Source organism: Schistocerca piceifrons, chromosome 3 (genome assembly GCF_021461385.2).
Source record: "Schistocerca piceifrons isolate TAMUIC-IGC-003096 chromosome 3, iqSchPice1.1, whole genome shotgun sequence".
In the NCBI taxonomy this organism is placed as follows: Eukaryota; Metazoa; Arthropoda; class Insecta; order Orthoptera; family Acrididae; genus Schistocerca; species Schistocerca piceifrons.
Window position 1 is genome coordinate 341,757,834 of NC_060140.1, and position 23,299 is coordinate 341,781,132.

At 44.0% G+C, this 23,299-nt stretch overlaps 1 protein-coding gene across 1 annotated transcript in view; it reads right to left on the reverse strand.

The window, feature by feature from the left end:
- LOC124788641 (breast cancer anti-estrogen resistance protein 1) overlaps positions 1 to 23,299 on the reverse strand; it is a 544,001-nt gene that overhangs the window by 56,976 nt on the left and 463,726 nt on the right. The window contains exon 3 of the mRNA XM_047255910.1: positions 18,889 to 19,020. Coding sequence (XP_047111866.1) covers positions 18,889 to 19,020 — 132 coding nt within the window. The remainder of the gene's footprint in view (positions 1 to 18,888; positions 19,021 to 23,299) is intronic.

Consider the following 23,299-nt stretch of genomic DNA (forward strand, 5'->3'; position numbering starts at 1 on the left):
TAACTTCTTCATCATCCGCGTAGTGCCTCCCACGGATTGCGTCCTTCATTGGGCCAAACATATGGAAATCCGACGGTGCGAGATCGGGGCTGTAGGGTGCATGAGGAAGAACAGTCCACTGAAGTTTTGTGAGCTCCTCTCGGGTGCGAAGACTTGTGTGAGGTCTTGCGTTGTCATGAAGAAGGAGAAGTTCATTCAGATTTTTGTACCTACGAACACGCTGAAGTCGTTTCTTCAATTTCTGAAGAGTAGCACAATACACTTCAGAGTTGATCGTTTGACCATGGGGAAGGACATCGAACAGAATAACCCCTTCAGCGTCCCAGAAGACTGTAACCATGACTTTACCGGCTGAGGGTATGGCTTTAAACTTTTTCTTGGTGTGGGTGGGTGTGGCGCCACTCCATTGATTGCCGTTTTGTTTCAGGTTCGAAGTGATGAACCCATGTTTCATCGCCTGTAACAATCTTTGACAAGAAATTGTCACCCTCAGCCACATGACGAGCAAGCAATTCCGCACAGATGGTTCTCCTTTGCTCTTTATGGTGTTCGGTTAGACAACGAGGGACCCAGCGGGAACAAACCTTTGAATATCCCAACTGGTGAACAATTGTGACAGCACTACCAGCAGAGATGTCAAGTTGAGCACTGAGTTGTTTGATGGTGATCCGTCGATCATCTCGAACGAGTGTGTTCGCACGCTCCGCCATTGCAGGAGTCACAGCTGTGGACGGCCGGCCCGCACGCGGGAGATCAGACAGTCTTGCTTGACCTTGCGGCGATGATGACACACGCTTTGCCCAACGACTCACCGTGCTTTTGTCCACTGCCAGATCACCGTAGACATTCTGCAAGCGCCTATGAATATCTGAGATGCCCTGGTTTTCCGCCAAAAGAAACTCTATCACTGCCAGTTGTTTGCAACGCACATCCGTTACAGACGCCATTTTAACAGCTCCGTACAGCGCTGCCACCTGTCGGAAGTCAATGAAACTATACGAGACAAAGCGGGAATGTTTGAAAATATTCCACAAGAAATTTCCGGTTTTTTCAACCAAAATTGGCCGAGAAAAAAAAAATGTGTTGCATTACTTATTGAAGTGCCCTCGTAGTTTGACCAGGGCCGAGAGAAACCGTCACGTCAGAAATATCTGGGTGCTTTACTTACCTTACAACTGAACTAATGTGACCGATCTAGTTCAATTCTCGGCATTTATATGGCAAGACTATATCTAGTTGTGACTCCTAAATGGTACAGTAAAACGCTACCACATTATTATGTCTCGTAAAGTGCACAACTCTACATTTCCCTATATAAAAAACTAGGTGCCAGTCTTTTCGTCAGACTACTATTTTGCCAGGTATAACTAAATACTACTAAAAGATATATGCAGCACAACTTCCTCAGGCATTACAGCACAATTCGTAAAAAATCGAATATAGAAATTAATAGTATCTGCGAAGCCTCTAATTCATAACGTGAATTGTGATGCTACTATTACACTCCCTGTGGCACACAGGATATTAATTATGGGTCTTTAGATAACTACTAGCCTACGATAATATGCTGCGTACTGCCTGCGTGTCAAAGTTTTTCTTTCTTTTTCATAGGATAGCAAGTTAGACACTGCGGTCAACACTTCATGAATGAGTAACTACATTCTGTTGAAGTAGCCATCTGGAATAGTCTTAATACATAGGCGTTCAGCTAAAATAAAACACTCTACGATACGTAGACTTCAATTTTTTTTTTTTTTACAGGTTCGAAGGCGACAATTTGATATCAAGAAAACAACTACGATACTTGCTATGTCGCATATTTTACGCGTATTGGCTTTCGATGAGTAGGTTTTGTTAGAAAGTAGGGTAGAGGTACTGGCGGAAATTGACGAGGGCAAGTGAGTCATGTCTCGCTAGCTCATTCGGTAAGAGCACTTCCAGTGAAAGAGAACGGTCCGGGTTCGAATACTAGTCCGATACATAATTCTAAAGCATCGGAGATGCTTTGTGAAGTGGTACAGCCTCCTCATAGAACTTTCTCTATCTACTTTCACCGTGGCATGGCTGCGCGTCTGATTCAACATTCAGTTTCCTAACCATCCTGCTAATCGGCGTAGACCGGTCCACGAACCTCACATTCCTTGACTTCCACCTTTCACCTTTCGAGCCACCTGAAGGTCATGTAAACCAGGAGAAGATTCGGGATGTGACCCACCTCAAGCACTCTCTCGATGTCTCATGCTCAGGAAGAGCCCCGTACACACACAGCGAACGGAAATTCCGCATTGGAATAAGCCCACTTTAGAGACATTTCGCAAAATAAGTACTCGACACATACACATGTCTGGTAGGCTGTGTCTGTGAAAATACAAATCAAAACATAGTTCATTAACTGCAGAAAAATTCAATGAACTTACGCCACAATCATCAAAGTCACGACTGCAGATGTCCTTGGAGGAAAGTAACTTTTAACGAACTTCAAATCAGCATTCAGAATACTTGAGGTAGAAGAAGGGGAAATCAATCTGATGGAGAAGTTTGAATATCTAGGTGAATGAGAAGAGCCAAAAACCTCTGAGAAAGACTCTTACGCATCAAGGGTTAGAAAAATGTAAACTGCATATCAATTAACCAAAAGTGTGTACAGGAAAAATCAGTATCACTTGATGTCAAGAAGCGATATTACTGAACAGTAAAAACGTCAGGAGTTTAAGGCGTTGCAGTCATGGACTGTGCGGCTGATCCCGGCGGAGGTTCGAGTCCTCCCTCGGGCATGGGTGTGTGTGTGTTTGTCTTAGGATAATTTAGGTTAAGTAATGTGTAAGCTTAGGGACTGATGACCCTAGCAGTTAAGTCCCATATGATTAAAAAAAAAATCGTCAGGAAGCTCAGTATGCCGCAGCCTGCATGCCCTGCTATGGATAGAAGATCGAGAAATTAGAAATAAGACAAAGACAGACCCCGAGGAAAATCCTAGGCCCAGTCATAGAAAATAGTGAATGGCAGCTTCCTCTAAATGTAGAAAAATGTAAGTTAATGCATATGGGTAGGGAAAACAAACGCTTAATATTCGAATACAGCTTCAGTACTGTGTTGTTTGACACAGTGATGTCGATTAAATATCTAGGTAAAGCGATATGAAATGGACCGAGCACATAAGAACGTCATTAGGGCAGGCGAATGGTCGACTTCAGTCTATTGGCAGAATTTTGGGAAAGTGTGTCTCATCTGCAAACGAGATCGCGCCTAGAATACCAGTCCGATCCATTCTTAAGAAATGCTCTAGTGTTTGGAATTCCCACAAGGTCGGATTAAAGGAAGCCATCGAATCAGTTCAGAGGCAGGCTGCTAGATTTGTTTGGAAATTTGTGGTAAGGTTCTATAGGACCAAACTGCTTAGGTCATCGGTCCCTACGCTTACGCACTACTTAATGTAACTTAAACTGACTTACACTAAGGACAACACACACACCCATGCCCGAGGGAGGACTCAAACCTCTGATGGAGTGACCGTGACAAGACCGCGCGGCTAGATGTGTTACTGGTAGGGTCAAAGAAGGCGCGATCATTACGTCATTACGGAGATGCTTCGTGAACTCAAATGGGTATCCCTGGAGGGAAGACGACGTACTTTTCGCGAAACATTATTTAGAAAATTTATAGGACCGACATTTGAAGTTGACTGTTGAGTGATTCTACTGCCGCCAATGTAGATTTCGCGTAAGGACGACGAAGATAAGAGAAGATAGGACTCCTACGGAAGCAAACAGTCATTTCTCCCTCGCTCTATTTTCGAGTGGAACTGGAAAGGAAATGATTAGTTGTAGTACAAGGTACCCTCCACCATGCACCACACACTAGCTTGCGGAGTATCTATGATTCTGCAGCAAAGTATCCGGAATGCGTGGTAAATTTTTAAAAAAAATGCGATTTAGTGACTGGTTAGGCTGTGTTTGCGTTTATATGATTACGCAACTGAGTTAATCCTATTCTATTTCCGGGAGATCCTGCGGTCTTCACATGGAATCTAGATTTCGCGTGCACGCAAGTTCGTTAGGCATGGCGTACGTTCGCATCTGCAGCTGGTTGCACATCAGCCTCACTAACGAGTGAAGCGTCCGGCTGGATCCAAGTTTAGAGGCGAACCGACACTTGCGCGAGGATCCGGCCCGTCAGATTTAGTTTCGCGAATCTGCGCACTCCCGTCCCACGGTCATTCCGGCTTCCCGAAATACGCGCGTAAATTTGGCTCTCCACTGGACACCACATGGAAGTCACCTGTCACCAGGACTCGCTGAAATCTCTCCCGTTGCCGGCCGGAGTGGCCGAGCGGTTCTAGGCGCTTCAGTCTGGAACCTCGCGACCGCTACGGTCGCAGGTTCGAATCCTGCCTCAGGCATGGATGTGTGTGATGTCCTTAGGTTATTTAGGTTTAAGTAGTTCTAAGTTCTATGGGACTGATGACCTCAGATGTTAAGTCCCATAGTGCCCAGAGCCATATCTCCCGTTGCCCAAAAAGGCGACACGATGGGATAGTCTGGTACAGAATGGCGACATCTCTGCCTTAGAACCGCCCATTAATCAGCACATTTCACGCGAGTTATAGTTACGTTATACGAAATTATCTGTATGACGCGACAGTTGTGACTGCTTGAGCTCGAGCATTATCGTTGGTAATCATTTCATTGACAGGCTTAAAAAATCGAATCAAAGGAACTAACATGCCTTCCTTGTAGGAGCACTCGTTGTTTCGACCAAGATTCGCCAGCAACTGTTTTCATGCCATATGTCTTCTACTATTTTAGTTCAGTTATAACGAATCAGCATAAATTAACACCTCAGAAACGTTGACAGACTACAACAGTGCTGGTTCTCATCGCATTACTTAACCGCGGTCTGAATCTTGCTTTATACAAAGGGATACAGAAGGCTATCTGTATGCTGCGAAAGTTGGCAATTGACTCCAAATAACGAAAAGTGAGAGTTCATTCATATGAGTTCTAAAAGGAATCTGTTAAACTTCGGTTACACGTTAAATCAGTCAAATCTAAAGGCCGTAAATTCAACTAAATACCTAGGAATGAAAATTACGAACAACTTAAATTAAAAGGAACACACAGAAAATATTGTGGGGAAGCGTAGCCAAAGACCGCGTTCTATTGGCAGAACACTTAGAAAATGTAACACATCCACTAAAGAGACTGCCTACACTAGGTTGTCCGTCCTCTTTTAGAATACTGCTGCGCGGTGTGGGATTCTTACCAGATAGAATTGACGGAGTACATCGAAAAAGTTAAAAGAAGGGCAGTACGTTTTGTATTATCGCGAAATAGGGGAGAGTATGTCGCTGAAATGATGCAGGATTTGGGGTGGACATAATTAAAACAAAGGCGTTTTCCGTTGCGGCGGAATCTCTCCACGAGATTTCAATCACCAACTTTCTCCTCCGAATGCGAAAATATTTTGTTGACGCCGATCTACATAGGGAGTAACGATCATTATAATGAAATAAGAGAAACCAGAGCTCGTACGGGAAGATATAGGTGTTTTTTCCGCGTGATTTACGAGGTTACATTAATAGAGAACTGTGAAGGTGGTTCGATGAACCCTCTGCCAGGCACTTAAATGAGATTTGCAATGTATCCATGAAGATATAGATGTAGATGTTACACACAAATTTAAGGAGAAAATAGAAGAGTCGAAAAAAAACTGCTTTCGAAGTAATCCCGTACCAGAATGTACTGTTTACTCAACAATATTGTACATTACAGAAGATGTTCAAAGCGGCGACCACTACATTCAATACAGGCATAAAATCTTCGCAGAAAATTCTGGCGCACTCTACCAAGTACACCAGGCATCGTTAGAGCATCAGACATTGCACGGTAACTGGTATGACGTACACAAGGATTTTGATATGGCCCACAAAAAGAAAAAAAAGTCAGAAGAGCGAGATGTACCTGCAACTAGACCTCCTTCCGATCCAATAGGGGTTTAACGTACCGTCTACATCGATGTCATTAGGATTGTTTTAAGGGCAGGGAAGGAAATCGGCCGTGCTCTTTCAAAGGCACCATCCCGGCAATTGCCTGGAGCGATTTAGGGAAATTACGGAAAACATCTAGATGATCGGTCGCGGATTTGAACCGTCGTCCTACTGAATGCGCCAACGCCTGAGACATGTGGCATTGGATGCATGTTAAGACGCATGTTAAGTGATACACTTTCAGATAGTTCTGGAATAACTTGTCTGATGAAGATCTTGTGTGTGACTTTCGCTCTCTCGCTTTCACTGGTTCAGGATTATTTCCAAAGTTCTTATTCCAAAGCTGTTCTATTCTGACTCCTACATGACCTCCTTCAGTTTGCGCGCAGCCTTATGAATCACCCTGTATGTATAAGAAGGATATTCATTGCATTGCCAAGCCACTTTACGCAAACTTAATGTGCAGCTATACTACTGCTGAGACTTCCTGGCAGATCGAAACTGTGTGCCGGACGAGTTTGAAGTTTGGAAGGCAGCAGAAAAGTTGTAGTCCTGCCTGGATAACTCAGTCGTTAGAGCATCACACCCTAAAGGCAAGGTTCCGAGTTCGTTTCCTAATACGACACACAGTTTTGATATGCCTGGAAATTTGAAAACAGCGTAAAAGATTCATTCTATGCTACTATTCATTATTGCAACAAACTATTTAAGTAGTTTTTTTTTCATCTCTACCTCTGTACTTTCTAAAGCTGTTGTAGCTCTTTCAAAGAAAACAATGTAAAGCTGTCTCTGACGAAGACACGAGTCTTCTTACTACTAAAATTCGCCAAGTACCTTCATTCTAACAACTGCAAAACGATAGGTATCTTCACAGTTTGCTCGATCAACAACTTGCATTTGGAAGGACGGCATTTCAAATCCCCGTCTTGCCATCCTGACTAAGGTCTTCCGTAGTTTCCCTAAATCGCTTAAGGTAAATGGCGTGAATGCTGCTAAGAAACAGATCAGTCGATTTGCTTTCCGAACTGTTTCCAGACAGATATTGTGCTGCGTCTCGAATGAACTTATCGTCGACGGGACCTTAAATCCTGATCTTCGTATTTGCTGTCAGTAAATTCTATTTGCAAGAGCTACTCACTTCCCCGTTCAAATGTAAGTCAAGCGGGGTATTGTCTTTATTACTTAAGCCCAATGTTAAATAATGGTCCTGTCCCTCTGGGGGAAAGGAAATTGGTGGGAGAATTCGGCAACAGTGTAAGTTGTGAAACTACTGTTTTACGTCGTTTACAGTGTGTATGAATGATAATACTGTTAAAGTAAAGTGAAAGGTGCAACAGAACACTGTGTAGAAAACGCACACATCACACCAGGGTGGGAAAGACAGAAAGGCAAATAAAATATATATTAATTTATTACATCCAAGTTCGCTGCCGGCCGGAGTGGCCGAGTGGTTCTAGGCGCTACAGACTGGAACCGCGCGACCGCTACGGTCGCAGGTTCGAATCCTGCCTCGGGCATGGATGTGAGTGATGCCCTTAGGTTAGTTAGGTTTAAGTAGTTCTAAGTTCTAGGGGACTGATGACCTCCGAAGTTAAGTCCCATAGTGCTCAGAGCCATTCGAACGATCTGAGCCAAGTTCGCTTAAAAATTACAGTGTTCACATTACCAGTTTCAGCAATTGATAGCTATCTTCAGATAGGGTCAATTCGCCGACAGTTTGTGAAGAGATATACAATTTCAGTTAAATATTGTGAACGTTATGAAGTATTATAAACTATATCAATGAAAAAACCATATCGTCACATATTTTGATACGACAACGAGTTCAACTATTGCAACTGCAGTTGTTGATGTGAATGCCAGCACAGCCATGGTGATTGTTCATGACTATGTAGAAGAGAAAAATCTGTTCAAGTAAGAGACCCGTTCAAATGACGCCAGCACAGTTACACTCACAACTTGATAAGTCAGCAAAAAAAGTATTTACATGTAATGGCTACAACAGTAATGACGTTTAATAACGAAACCAACGAGCAACGGGTATGTTTCTAGACAGGGACGAATAAATACGGTGCAAAAATATAGTTCAGATGGCTCTGAGCACTATGGGACTTAACATCTATGGTCATCAGTCCCCTAGAACTTAGAACTACTTAAACCTAACTAACCTAAGGACATCACACAACACCCAGTCATCACGAGGAAAAAATATAGTTATTAGTTTCTAAAGATCTGCTTATCAATGTTGAATACTTCAAATGAGTCGTTCACAAAACTAAAGTAATTTTGTATTCCTTCACAAGGACTGCGTGCGTCTCTGTACGCGCAACCTACAGGGCACAGAGTTCCGCCTGGAATACCCGGCAAAGCAGCGCGCGTCAACGCCTGGGCGCGCCCGCCGGAGAAGAGCTGGCGGGAAGTTGCTCCCTGGAGGGCTGTTCCGTGGAGCCCCCTCCTGCAGGTACCCCCAACAATCGATCTCGGTTGCCATGGCGACAGTTTATTACGGGCGCGCCCGTCTCGTTACGGCGTTATCGCAGCGCCGCCGGTAATAACTTGCCCTCCGCCTTCCCCTGCTCCGGCGATTCGCGATACTACCTGCCTGCTGCCTTAATTACAAACTCGCAATCAACAGTTAACTGGTTCTAGCAGGCCCCGATCCGCTTTGCTCCTTCCGGGATAACGGCAACCCGTCAAAAGGCGAGCGGCACAGAGAAATCCGGACAAAACGCCGACGTCGGAAGCAAATCGACACCTCTATCCCAGTCAACTGCAATCTAGGAAGGTGGCGCATTGGTGAAACACCAGACAATATATCTGAAGGTCCCGGATTCGATCCCTGGTCTGTCGTAGAATTTTTATATGTCACGTATCGTTTCTTTCATCTCTGTCAACGTTACGAAAAAACCGTACTGCATCTTGGTTCGGCGCCCACATAACTAGAAGGCTCCCTACGACTGGCTGGGTAAGTCAGTTCAAAGGTCGGAGGAAGGCAAAGGTGTACCAGCTTCAATAGAACCATACCTATTAAAGCACTGTGGTGCTCAAAATAACACTCGGGTTTATGACAACTTTGCCTACATCTAGGATGAAACGAACAAAAAAAAAAAAAAAATGGTTCAAATGGCTCTGAGCACTATGGGACTTAACATCTATGGTCATCAGTCCCCTAGAACTTAGAACTACTTAAACCTAACTAACCTAAGGACATCACACACATCCATGCCCGAGGAAGGATTTGAACCTGCGACCGTAGCAGTCGCGCGGCTCCGGACCGAGCGCCCAGAACCGTTAGACCACCGCGGCCGGCAAAACGAACACCTGTGTCTAATTACTGGGGACTGGCAGGTGACCCTCATCGTAATTAAATGTATCTTATTGCTCATCGATTACACTACTGGCGACAGATCTCTGAAAACAGTTAACTAGAGTGCTGACAAAGTAGCGGAAGAGGCCTGCGACCAATAATGCAAACTGAGAGCACTCCTTATGTCACTGCTGAATGGTTCGCTTGAAATGAATTGACCATTTGTTGTTGAACAAATTCTATTTTTTCGCTGTCGGGGGCAGCCCATCTTCAGAATATCATACAAAATGTCATCATACGAAGTATAGCGTCACATACGTAGGTCCTCACCACCAGTTACAAAACAAAATCGGCGACTCATCGTTAATTGAATAGTCATGATGCGGACGAACGTATATGACACTATACTTTATAGAACCTTTTCACTACTGATTTTATATATATATATTATTAAAAGAAAAGAGGGCCGGCCGGGGTGGCCGAGCGGTTCTAGGCGCTACTGTCTGGAACCGCGCGACCGCTACGGTCGCAGGTTCGAGTCCTGCCTCGGGAATGGATGTGTGTGATGTCCTTAGGTTAGTTAGGTTTAAGCTAAGTTCTAGGGGACTGATGACCTTAGAAGTTAAGTCCCATAGTGCTCAGAGCCATTTGAACATTTTTTTTTTTTTTTGAAAGAAAAGAGGACATTTTCCTTTTCATATTTTACAGCAAACTAATAAATAAGCATGTCACAAAAGCAACTGGAAAAAAATTTAATGATTCACTAAGGCATAAATGGATGTCCACACATATGTATCTCAGGTCGCACTTATCGTCAAAATGTACTGGTCTTTGCTTTGCATTTTCTTTTCACAAAATAAAATAGGATTCATAATGTTAATATTTTTGAAATACACGATGTCCAATATTGGTTTTTGTTGATGTTTAAACAATTTCGAAAAAAAAGAATCGCACGGTAATTCTGGCAAATAATAATTTGCTACTGCCAGTAAAAATGTAAATCTTTACGGTACGTTTTACGATAAGCTTCAAAACAGTTATGTTTCACAGTGCATAAATATATCCCACATTTGACGCAAACGTCTCTTATCTTGAAATTGCAGCCAAGTTTCCTGCATTTTGAGGAATTCCTTGTCTCAACAAATTTTGATACTCGGTCAACACTGTAAGACTAACTTCTGCAACTGGTAGAAGCACAACTCTTCCTGGCTTTTTGTTCACATTTTCTGTATCACTTACATGTTCACACAAGAGGAAAGCTACTGGCTCGAAATCTCGACGTTCTTATTGTTTACCAATCAGTTTCATCAAGTTCAGCAGAACAATCTTCGGTCAAAAACGAGAATTCATCTTCTCAATCAGATAATTCCGCTTTGCTATCGCTAAGAAGAGCTTCTAATTGTTCATCAATTAATATTTCATACATTGCCGTAGAGGGTGGAAATAACGGTCGTTTCAGTATTCCATTATTGAAGACCAAATTGAAATTAGCAAATATGCATTATGACCTGAGGTCTACGTACGGTCACCTTTAGAAAATGGGTTATTTCACAGTAGGGAATAAAATGTGTGCAAATCTGAACTAATTCTCAACATTTAAAATAGTTTGCGAACATCAGGAAAAAAACGCAGATTCTCAGTCTAATATTCAGGCACAACAATTATTTACCTGTAAATACCTTTTCGATTTGTAGAAGTAACCATTTTCTGTGTATGACCAGCTGTAAAATAGCATACGAATCTTTCCTTGCAAGGTGTCGCGCCTTGTTTTAAAAGTACGAACTAGGAAGTCCACACTCGTAGACCATCGGTCTAACAGCGGAAAAATACGCCTGTTTACGGAAAAAAATTAACGAAATTCCATACTGTGGACCGAGGGAACGAAGAGGTTAAGACATTTTCTATGATATTCTAAAGACGTAAAATATATTTTGTTCAGCAATAAATGGTCCTTTCATTTCAAGCGACCCATTCAGCAGTAATGCAAGAAGTGCTCTCGATTCTCTGGAAACAGTAACTACCATAAAATATCCATGAGCAACCATGCTGACGGACCTGAAGTGGAATGACCATACGAACTAAAGCAGATACCAAATTACGACTCTTTTGAGAATCGTAAGGAAATGTGATTCATTCACGAAATAAGTCGCTTGCAAAACATCATCACTTCGGTCGATTTTTGAGTATTATTCGTCATTCTGGGACCCTTACTAACAACGTTTAATAGAAGAGAAGGGTAAATTCAATGAGGAACGGCACTCTCTGCCACGGGATAGTTTGCACTGACAGACGCTACAAGAGAGACGATGTGCACCAGCGAGAGGTTTGCTGGCCAAAATTCGGGAGCATACATAAATGCCATACAGAACTTTAATCAGCAGCGCAGAGGCTACAAAGCCGACACATTGGACAAATATCATTCGCGATAAGAGCAACAAAATACCAATTCCGCTATCACGCGATGCCGACCGTCCGCTGTTTCAGATGGTGAGTAGCTGTCCGATTTCCATCCGAGTGGAAGTGCTGAAATTTCGTGATCCATCATCTTTCGGCAAAGTTGAATTGTCACCGAGTTTCACCGCTATCACGCGGGTTGAGAGCTTCTCATCAGCAATCTGCGGGACCTCGGAGGTTTTCGCGTTGGCATGTCTGAATAATATCTTCTCAGTTTCCAACACGCGTCAACTCGAATAGAATCTCTGCCATCGGAAAATGCACTGTAGCATTTCGTCCATCACATGAACGTTGTCCATAAGGTGGCTTAAATTTGCAATCGAGATGGAGAAAGATGTCAAGCTACAGTTCTTCGATGTCTTAACTGAGCGGAAGGCAGAAGATTGCTTGGTCACGCAGTTACAGGAAACAGACGCACACTAATCGATACTTGAACGCCGATAGTTTTCACCATCCTGTACACTAGAAAGCGGCCCTGTAGACGGTAATATACATATACAGAGCGGAAGTTTTTTCTCACGACCACCAATTACAGTCTGAGCTACAGCACTTGAGACACGTGTTCAGAGAGAATGGTTATAGCAAGAGGGACATGCAAACGCTTTCAGGTGCCACCGAAGAAGGACGCCTTGTGAAACGGCAGAGGTGGCAAAGATGGGTGCTTTCCTGCCTACTATGTGGCAACGAGCAGCAAGTTAGGACGTATGGGATGTGCTGTGCCGTGTTAAAGTCGACATGGCTCTTCGTGTGGGCCGGCCGCTGTGGCCGAGCGGTTCTGGGCTCTTCAGTCCATAACGGCGCAGCTGCTACGGCCGCAGGTTCTAATCCTGCCTCGGGCATGGATGTAAGTGATATCCTTAGGTTAGTTAGGTTTACGTAGTTCTAAGTCTAGGAGACTGATGACCTCAGATGTTAAGTCCAATAGTGCTTAAAGCCATTTGAACATTTTTTTTCTTCGTGTGCGCAGCGTGTGCTGTATCCCTCGCGAATGCGGTAGCATCTATATAGCTCAGGCAGTTCGCACAATTGTAGAGCGTTGTACAGAACGTAAGCACAGCAAAGGGAGCTTGACAAGTCGGCCATAGCTGAGCATTTTCTGGAAACCGAACACAAAATGCAGTTTGAAAACACGAGAGTCTTAGCTCATGCGTCAACATGTTGGACTTCGTTTTAAAGGAGGCGGATGAGATTGGAATATAAGCAACAATTTTAACAGAGACCTGGGATACATACTTAGTAGGGCGATGGAGTGGGCTCTGAATATCAAAAAGAACAAAAGACGGATGCTTGACGCTTGTAGGGAGGCACGAGCGGCAGTTTCAAATATGGCACCGGCCCCTCGCGCCACCTGACGTCACACGGTCCCGCAGCGGGCCTAAGCTGCTACGAGTTGCCCAATCACCTTCTGCGTACGCGTCGTTTTTTTACTCCTGCCGACGATGGAGGAGATAGCCTCCGAAAGCTCGAGAATTTTATCCAAATTTATGCGGCTTGAGAACCGAGACGCCGGCCGGGATGGCCAAGCGGTTCTAGGCGCTACAGTCTGGAACCGCGCGACCACTACGGTCACAGGTTCGTATCCTGCCTCGGGAATGGATGTGTGTGATGTCCTTAGGTTAGTTAGGTTTAAGTAGTTCTAAGTTCTAGGGGACTGATGACCATAGCTGTTAAGTCCCATAGTGCTCAGAGCCATTTGAACCATTTTACAACCCAGAAGATTTTATTTAGTACATGGGACGTTCGGTCACGCGTACCCATCGTCTGAGAGTATACAGTTTAATTTTTCTGTGTTGGCACAATGGCTGATACAATGGACTCCTTATTCAGAAAAGCGGCGTTCAAATTCCCATCCCAAATTAGGTTTGGTGAAACCTCTCTAAATCAGATGAGATCTATGTGACGTTGGCCCATCACACGAGGTTGTGACTGATTTGCTCTCCTTTTCTTCTCCCAATAAACAAGTACTTTAGTGACGTCGATATCGACGGGATGCTGAACTACAATCTTACTTCATGTTAGTGGGATACAGCCAGCAGCGTCTCGTAGACGGACGATATGGGTGTGCTCCTTTTCTGGAGCCGTGGAGATTCTTCGGGCTGAGTAGCTGGAAGGCTAAGTGGAAAAGAAAACAGCCGGTAGGTGGAAGCTAGGCAAACAGCCAGGACAGGCAGAGGCTGCTGCAGTCAGGGGCGATCGGACCTGCAGGACTGGAGGCCTCATTAGTCGTGCTAACGAGCTAGCATAGCTGCCAGGGCGGTGAAGCGTGAACACCTGCAGCCGGTCTGCTCTCTCTATGAGCCGCATGTAAATGGACTAGCGGAGCAGACCGATCAGGGGTAACAGTCTAGACTCGCATCGCCGTGCACAGGGGTTCCACGCCCGGTACAGATATTTTGTTTTGGGCATTCCGTGCTCCATATTTAACCATGGTAGTCTCTCTACATCTATGGGGGAGGGTGGAGGTGGGTGGGGGAAGGTGTCCATCAAAATCAAAAATCAGTACGGCGCAATTCTAGAAAAAAAAAAGCCTTTGATGATTTACGCATTCGAATAAAACGGCTGGTATAAAAGAATAGTTGAGTGCATCGCGTGAAAAACTAGTAATCGTCAAGTTGCTGATTCAATTCGCGCTAGTCGGAACTTTGTTCCACTTTTATTTACATTCCATATTTATTAACAATTACAAACATTAATTAACGAATACTTAATTTCATTTTTAATAAAAACGTCTTTTTATACTTACTAAGCGCTTGAAAATTTGAGTTCTCGCCATGCATTATAATTTCATACAACAATTTGAAACAGATATTTGGCCCAACGAAGGAAGCACTCCACGTGAAGTAGTACGTGCATCCTTTCTTCCAGGAGTGCTAGTTCTGCGAGGTTCGCAGGAGAGCTTCTGTTAAGTTTGGAAAGTAGGAGACGAGGTACTGGCGGAAGTAAAGCTATGTGGACGGGACGTGAGTCGTGCTCCGATGGTAGAGCACTTGCCCGCGAAAGGCAAAGGTCCTGAGTTCGAGTCTCGGTCCGGCACACAGTTTGTTTTAATCTGCCAGGAAGTTTCATATCAGCGCACACTCCGCTGCAAAGTGAAAATCTCATTCTGGATACATCCCCCAGGCTGTGGCTAAGCCATGTCTCAGTAATATCCTTTCTTCCAGGAGTGCTAGTTCTGCGAGGTTCGCAGTAGAGATTCTCTGAAGTTTGGAAAGTAGGTGTCGAGGTACTGGCGGAAGTAAAGCTGTGAGAACGGGGCGTGAGTCGTGCTTGGGTACCTCCGATGGCAGAGCACTTGCCCGCGAAAGGCAAAGGTCTCGAGTTCGAGTCTCGGTCCGGCACACAGTTTTAATCTGCCAGGGAGTTTCAAGAGGCAGACTTTCTTCAAGAAGATAATGTTGCATGTGCAGGTGACGATGTTGAAGCAGCAAATGAGGACTCGGATGAAGAATCCATGGGTGACAGTGAGAGAAAATAGAAGACACTTTTTTTGTGTATAAAATACTCCTGGAGTCATAATAATTACAGAGATTTGTAACTAGTGCACATCATAGCATGACTTCTTTTCCTACAACATTTTGAGCAGTAAAATTGGCCTTATAGGGCATAAAAGAAAGCATTTAGCATTTACGTTGTATGGGGATCTAATAATTGTAATTAAGAAGTGCATAACCTAAAATTATGACTTGCTTTGAATAAACTTCGGGGCAGTGAAATTTACCACGATTTAATAGTAATAACAGTAATATATTTTCCCCTCTTTAGTGCTCTAGGGTTAAGCCGTCTGAAGATAATGTCTTTGTGGTAGGTTTGTTTTAAAAAAGTGAATAAATCTAAGGGAAGACCTGCTCCTATAGTTTAAGGCACCGTGTGACAGCTTCCGTAATAGGGAGGTGAGCCAAATACCACACCCTGCGGCAGATTAATGATTGTTGGTCTGGTACGACGGCCAGCCAGAATTTGGATTTTAGGTGGTTTTCCACGCTCGTTATGGTATATGCTTGGCTGTTCTCCATCTCAGAAAATACTATACACTAATAATCATAAAACAGTAACACACAGAACAAGGCGCCCCGCATAGCTTATTCTCCATGCGGGTTGCAGCTAGCTCGGTCCCTACAGCGCAGACGACACGGATCTTCGCAACCCCAGAACTCTTCAGCTAGACCAGCAGAGGCATTCAACGTCATTGGCAAATCGCACCTCTTCATGCATCTGCATTACCACGTGCCAAAAAGAGGACCGTGGGGCGGCGATTTAGGCCGACTCACAAGCTCTGGACAGCAGTTCCGTCGCAACCAGCAATCTGGAGAAGTTCACTATGCCGCGCCAAGGAGGGGGCCATCGTGTTCTGGACAGAAGGCTGCCTCCTCAGTTGGGACTCTCAAGTCGTCAACAATGTGCTCGTTGAGGTTCGGTATAATTGTACAGTTCTTGTTGTAGCTGACGAACTAGTATCAGACCGGACGTTTCTTTGTCAGACTTAGATATTTCATTACTGTTGTCTCTCAATACTTCTTCAGCGAAATACACCATAAGTGTTTTTAAGTATTTGTTCTTCTTAACTGAAGCTTGGATTTTGATTTTTATTTTACGCCTGATGTGAGAAGCTTATTTTTCCGTTTTAACCTGAAGTTACGAGCATGACACTACAGAAACTTAATTAACTGTTTTTAACGTAAAGCTTTTAGGATTTTGATGTTGTGTTCACTGAAGTTTGTCGAAATCTTTGAAACATCACGGAACTTGTTGATTTACTTTGTGATTCCCGAAGTCCAAGCGGCTCCGTTATTTATGAACCATCATATACTTTGTTTCACTTACTGAAGGAGTAACATTAACGTTGTTTCACTTACCGAAAAACCATCCTTTCTTTTGTTTCATTGTGGAGAACATTTTTATGGAAATTGTGTTCAATAACCTTTTGTTTCTTCTCTGTACCTGGGCTCTCTACCTGCGCGCGCCAACGGCGGACATCATCGCAAAGTTTACACGATTCACAGACAGATGGCTCAGACGAATACCTTGCCTTACGTTATCTAACGGCTGTGGTGACTGGAAGGGGAGCCGTCCACAAGATTAGAAAACATAAATTTGCAAAAGTGGAAACGTCAGACACCATACGACAGGATAAAGCACAAGGAAAGAGAAGTCAATCAAACACCAGATCCCCCCTTTTCCGCCTCATTAAGTGGAGAGCCTTAGTGGGGAGAACCCCGTGGGGCAGAAGATGACTCGACCGTGAAACGCGGGGCGGGTCCCGCTGAGCATTGTCCCCTGCTTGATTGGTCCGCTCGCTGGACGCTGCTGTTCGCTCGGCAACAGGCGGCCGGCGTCGTAAATCCAATCCAATCAACCGCCTCTCTGTGTCCTGTTCCGGGTCTCCTGGGAGGAGCCCCCCCCTCTCCCTCCCTCTCTCTCTCTCTCTCTCTCTCTCTCTCTCTCTCTCTCTCTTCAGTCCCACTTCCTCGCTGACCCAAATCCCATATGTAATTTCTGCTGCTACTACCGCCCTCAGCTTGGTCAAAGGGGCGTATAGCGCGAGTTACAACAGCCCTCTTCCCAACATGAAAGCGGAGAAGCCTTCCGACCTTTAATCGAATTGCCAGCGGGTGCGAGGAGGATGCACGGTGGATGATTTTGGGGAGTTCAATAATTAATGCGACATATATTTTTTCTCGGCCAATTTCGATTGAAAAAATTCGAAATTTGTTGTGTGACATTCTGGAATATTCCCCGTTCAGCGTCTATAGTTTCATGAAGTTTCGATAGGTGGTGGCTTTCAATTACCGACCGAGAGCAGCGGCATTTGCGGAGAGTCAGTGCTAACAGACAAGCGGCACTGGTTGAAGTAATCGCAGAAATCAATGTGGGACGTACGACGAACATATCCGTTATGACAATGCGGCGAAATTTAGTGTTAATGAGCTATGGTAGCCGAAGCCCGACGCGAGTGCCTGTGCTAACAGCGTGAAATCGCCTACAGTGCCTTCCCTGTCCTCGTGACCATATCGGTTGGATCCCAGACGACTGGAAAACCGTGGCCTGGTAAGATGAGTCCCAAATTCAGTTGGTAAAAGTTGGTGGTAGGATTCGAGTGTGGCGTAGATCCCACGAAGCCATGGACTCAAGTTGTCAACAAGGTACCTTGCAAGCCGGCGGTCGCTCCATAATGGTGTGGACTGTGTTTACGTGGAATGGACTGGGTCCTCTGGTCCAGCTGAACCGATCACTGACCATTTGCAGCCATTCATGAACTTCATGTTCCCAAACAAAATTGGAATTTTTATGGATGACATTGTGCCATGTCAACGGGCCACAATAGTTCGTGATTGGTTTGAAGAACGTTCTGGACAATTCAAACGAATAGTTTGACCACCCAGATAGCCCGACATGAATCCCATTGAACATTCATGGGACATAATCGAAAGCTCGGTTCGTGCACAATATCCTGCACCGGCAACATTTTGCAATTATGGATGCTATAGAGGTAGCACGGCTCAATATTTCTGCAGGGGACTTCCGATCACCTGTTGAGTCCATGCCACGTCCATTTGTTGCACTATGCCGGAAAAAAGGAGGTCCGACATGATATTATTTCTAAAAGTGAAAACGCGGGAATAAGAGAGTAATCTGCCGTATAATTAATGTTTTTTTTTTGTTCTTTGGGGCCCGCGGCGCAAAATATATCTTTTAATGGCATGATTATTATGAATAATAGCCAGCTACACTGCCCAGTAAATTGTTTTTATTTTATATCATTCACGATGAGCCCATTTCGGCATATTGGCATCAACAGGTGCTCTGTAAATAGATAACGGTCTTTATCCTCACGTATTTCAGCAAGTTCACGATATCGGCGTATGGTATTGAACTAATGAGTACACGTTTGTTATCAAGACAATTACTAAAGAAATTAATCAATTTTCTAAATAAAAAGGGTTTTAATGGCATTTGATTATCCTTTGTTAATCCTTCGGAAAAAAATTATGTAAATGTTGTAAATACGAGAGCCAAGGCAGCCTGCGCGGTGCAGTTTCGCCTGAATTTCCCTGTGAACACTGCTTAGCGGTGAGAGGTGAACCGTACTTAGCGGTGAGAGGTAAGAGTAATAAATAAAATGGAAGACCGTGGACTCACTCACCTTGTTGGGCTGCACATGCCAGCTGCGACGCTTGCCCTGCCGCTGCAGGGTGTTGAGGTCTGCCACCACGGTCTCGCCTCCCGTGTCGTACACACCGGCCAACAGACGTAGCCTGTTACCGGGACATATACCCTGCAAGAAAATAACACCGTGCGTTACGTTCCCCCGTCATAGTCGTGTTTCAAAGCTGACAAGCTGCCGGCCTGACCTCGACTTGTTTAGTGTTCTGCCGTGCGGGTCGGCCTAATTACAGGGGTTTCTCGCGTACGAGATGTGTTCGATGGTTGGTTCGTTGATTTTGGGGAGGGGACCAAACAGCGAGGTCATTGGTCCCATCGGATGAGGGAAGGATGGGAAAGGAAATCGGCTGTGTCCTTTCAAAGGAAGCATCCCAGTATTTGCCTGAAGCGATTTACGGAAATCACGGAAAACCTAAATCAGGACGGGCGGACATGGGTTTGAACCGTCGACCTCGCAAATGTGAGTCCAGTGTGCTATCCAAAGCGCCACCTCACTCGATGATGCGTTCAAAAAGTAACAGGAAATTTATAATATAGCATATTGTATTAGTCCGGTTCGCACGATTTTTTCCTTGTTTTGTTTGTACACATGTCTGGAAAGTATGTGTACATTGTCAGCCAAATCAAATTTTTAGTCTATTGTCAGCTGTTGAAAAGCTTACATGTACTTTGGTAGCATAGGCGATTATTTATTTTGTACACAAATGGATCGCGAAATAGAATACAGTGAAGTTTTAGAAATGCTAAACATTGCTTCTTGTGTCAGCTATATGTAAAACTGAGGGTTTACGAGTGGTATAGGCGTTCAAGGAAGGCGGTGGAGACGATGAATACGACGAGCACCTTGGACTCCCCTACACATCGTCAGTCAACAGAATCATGGAAAAAAGTAAATAAATGTTAAGTGAATTTTATCCATAGTGGATGCTGTTGAACTCCGTGACTGTTCCTCTATGGGTTGTAGAAAAATTTCCACTACCAGTCACAGGAGAGGATTATTTATTCGTCACACGACCAGTTTCGGGCTTCTGCACACCCTCAGATGTTTGTACATTCTTACATGTTTATATCGCTGGAGATCAATAAAGATGAAGCATCCTTATTATAATTATGCTGTGATGACAGTTTTCCACTCAGTTGCACATTTGTTATCAATTTCACGTCCATGCTTCAGTTTCTTTTAAATTTAGCTGCATATTTCATTACTGTGTTTGCTAAGTTCTTTGACCATAACCTACATGTTTCTGCATGAGTAACATCTTTGCACCTCGTACATCTAAGTTCTTTGACCATAGCCTACATGTTTGTATGTGAACACAGTGTATATCACGAGTGCACGACATAGTAGTGAAATATGCAGCTAAATTTTAAAAAACTGAAACATGGACGTGAAAATGATAAATACGCAACTGAGTGGAAAAACTGACACCACTGCATAATTATAATAAGGATGCTTCATCTTTATTTACCTCCAGCAATATAAACAGGTACATGAATGTATAAACACCTGCGGATGGGCACAAGCCCGAAACCGGTCGTCTGACGAATAATTGTGACTGGTAGCGGAAATTTTTCTACGCCCTCTAAAGAAATGTTTATCAACAATCGCCAAATCGCAATAAGAGAAGTCGCCGTTGATGCTGGCATATCAGTCGGCTCATGCCTTGAATGTTTCCGGGTGTTTTGGTGATGAAACGTGTGACAGCAAAATTTATTCCAACACTACTGAATTTTGAACAAAAACAGCGGCGAATTCAAATTGCTCAGGAGTCGCTAGATGAAGACAACAACGGTGTGTAATTACTGTAACGTGTCATACGAAGAAACGTGGGCCTGCGAATACGACGTCGAAACTGAGATTCATTGGTACCAGAGGAACTGTTCAAGGCCACTAACACCGAAAAAGTTCAGTTGTGGACAAATGTGAAGGTTTTATTCACTGTGCTGTTTGATTTTAACAACAGAGTGCACCATTAGTTCTTGCCAGGAGCTCGAGCGATCAAAAGGTGTACTGTTTAATATTAATGATGAAGTTCTAAGAACTAAACCGGCCGTACCACAACAAACGTGTCACCATATATCTGTGGTGGTTTTCATTAGTTATTAATATTAGTTTTAATCAGCTGTGACGCTCAACGCGAGTGCTGTTTACAAGTTCAACATCGTCTGCGTGAAGCAGTCCGATAAAAATCCCCAGACTTGAGTAACAAAAGATGGTTGGGAGTGTCAGCGATCTAACTTGTGATAATTACTTGTGAAGAAACAGCCACAATAGAAAAATGTCATTATTTATAATGTCCGATTTCAGTTCGCCGGCCGCTGTGGCCGAGCGATTCGAGGCGCTTCAGTCCGAAACCGCGCTGCTGCTACAGTCGCAGGTTCGAATCCTGCCTCGGACATGGATGTGTGTGATATCCTTAGGTTAGTTAGGTTTAAGTAGTTCTAAGTCTAGGGGACTAATGACCTCAAATGTTAAGTCGCATAGTGCTCACAGCCATTTGAACCATTTGATTTCGGTTCATAGAGTAGGTTACCTTCAGACTGATTGCACTATTTGCTGGTGCTGGCGACGTGCTGAGCCGCTGCGTATTGTGAGCAGTTACCGTCTTGACAATAAGCAACTGCTCAGCACGTCACCAGCACCAGCAAATGGTGCACACAGGCTCGAGATGGCCTATAGCATGTGCCGAAACGGGTCATTTTAAATAAATCATATTTTCCTATCGTGACTGTTTCTTCATAAGTAAACAATTCATGGCTTTAACACAACAACAACGCACCTGCTTACATACCATTGCTTGTTCGTGAATTTTTGGCCAAAAATAATACTGTAAGATGCCTCAGACTCCATATTCGCCAGACATGGACCCATATAATTTGATCTGTTCCCAAAAGAAAACCTCAAAGGGCTATCGTTTTACAAGCGCAGAAGAGATTAACAACGCATCACTGTGAAAGATAAAAGCTATCCTGAAGATCGAGTTTCAGAAAAGTTTCAAGGATAGGAGCGAGCGCTGATATATCTGTATAATACCCAGTGGAGTGTAACATTCATCTATACGAATAAATAACATTTTTTAGAAAAAAATAAAAGTTCTCATTACTTTCTGAAACCATCTAGTACCATATGTTCACTGCAACTCGGTTCCTCCGCTCTCGGCATCCCCCGTGCAATGTGTCAAAATGCAGTGCGTGTGTAATATTGCCTCCCATTACGTGTTACGGCGTATGCATGATGCTTTTTGATGTGTACGGAAAGCCAACTACGTACAAATAATGCTGAAAGGAATCGAAAAGCTGTGTATCAATTTCCGCGCAAACCAACGTTCCATGGAGCTACTTTTCTCCAACTATCAAAAGGCAAGTTGGAAAACTTGAAACTAAACATTACTGCGTACTCCAGAGCGACTCTCTTTTTGTCTCTTCCGTGCTAGAGGTGAATTATTAAAGTTCAGTCACATCTGAGACAAGCCGTACGGCGTATGGTCTGTAATAACGTTGCGGTGGCTGCCGGCACTGGGATGACAGACACTTCGCGCGGGAGTCAGGCATTCTGAAGCTGAAACACAGGATTTTGCGCAGTAAAGCCGGCGGGCGCCGGTCGTGTAACCACACGGCGCTGCGCGCTTTCTCTCTTTAAAACCCCCGCAAATCCGTCTGACAGAGAAATCCGGGCCACAGCCGCATACATAGCAATTTCGTCTTAAGCAACGGTTCGCCTACGACCGTCACGAAAGCGACTCGAAGCACAGCTACTCTCGTTCTGCAAGCCCTGCGCTATCTACTGTGCATCGCTCTTCTTTGCCAGTCCAGGACTTGTAGCCGATAAGTGGACTGTCTGCCGAATGAAGGTTATAGTTTACTGTCCCGTGGCCCAGTTACTCACTGCAGACAAAAACATTTAATACAAGCTTATACCTCTACGGACGAGCTCGACAAATTTGTAACGCTTACAGTACATTGCTGTACCTGCATAGCGAGAAGCATTTCCTTGCAGTCGCTGTGAGTAGAACATTCGTAACGCTCCAGACTACAAATGTAGGAAGTGACGCCGCACTCTTAGGATTTCTTCAATTACTTGAACAATTGCATCTCGGTAGTTCTGTGTGGCGTGGAGGAATGTTCAGCTGTTGATATTTATAATTGTCGATCTGGAAAAATGTAAGTTATCAACTTTAAGTAAATATTACGTAATAGACGGAATTTTGAGGTACATCTCTGTAAAAAAAAACTTCACTCCTAGACCTTGAGGAGCATATTTTTCAGAAGTAACAAATTTGTCAACTTAGGCATTCGCAAGCAAACTTTTTTTTATATGATGAATCCTGTAGCGTTTCCTTAAGGCGAGGTTCAACAGCCGTAAATTATTTCACAAAATGCACTTTAACCAT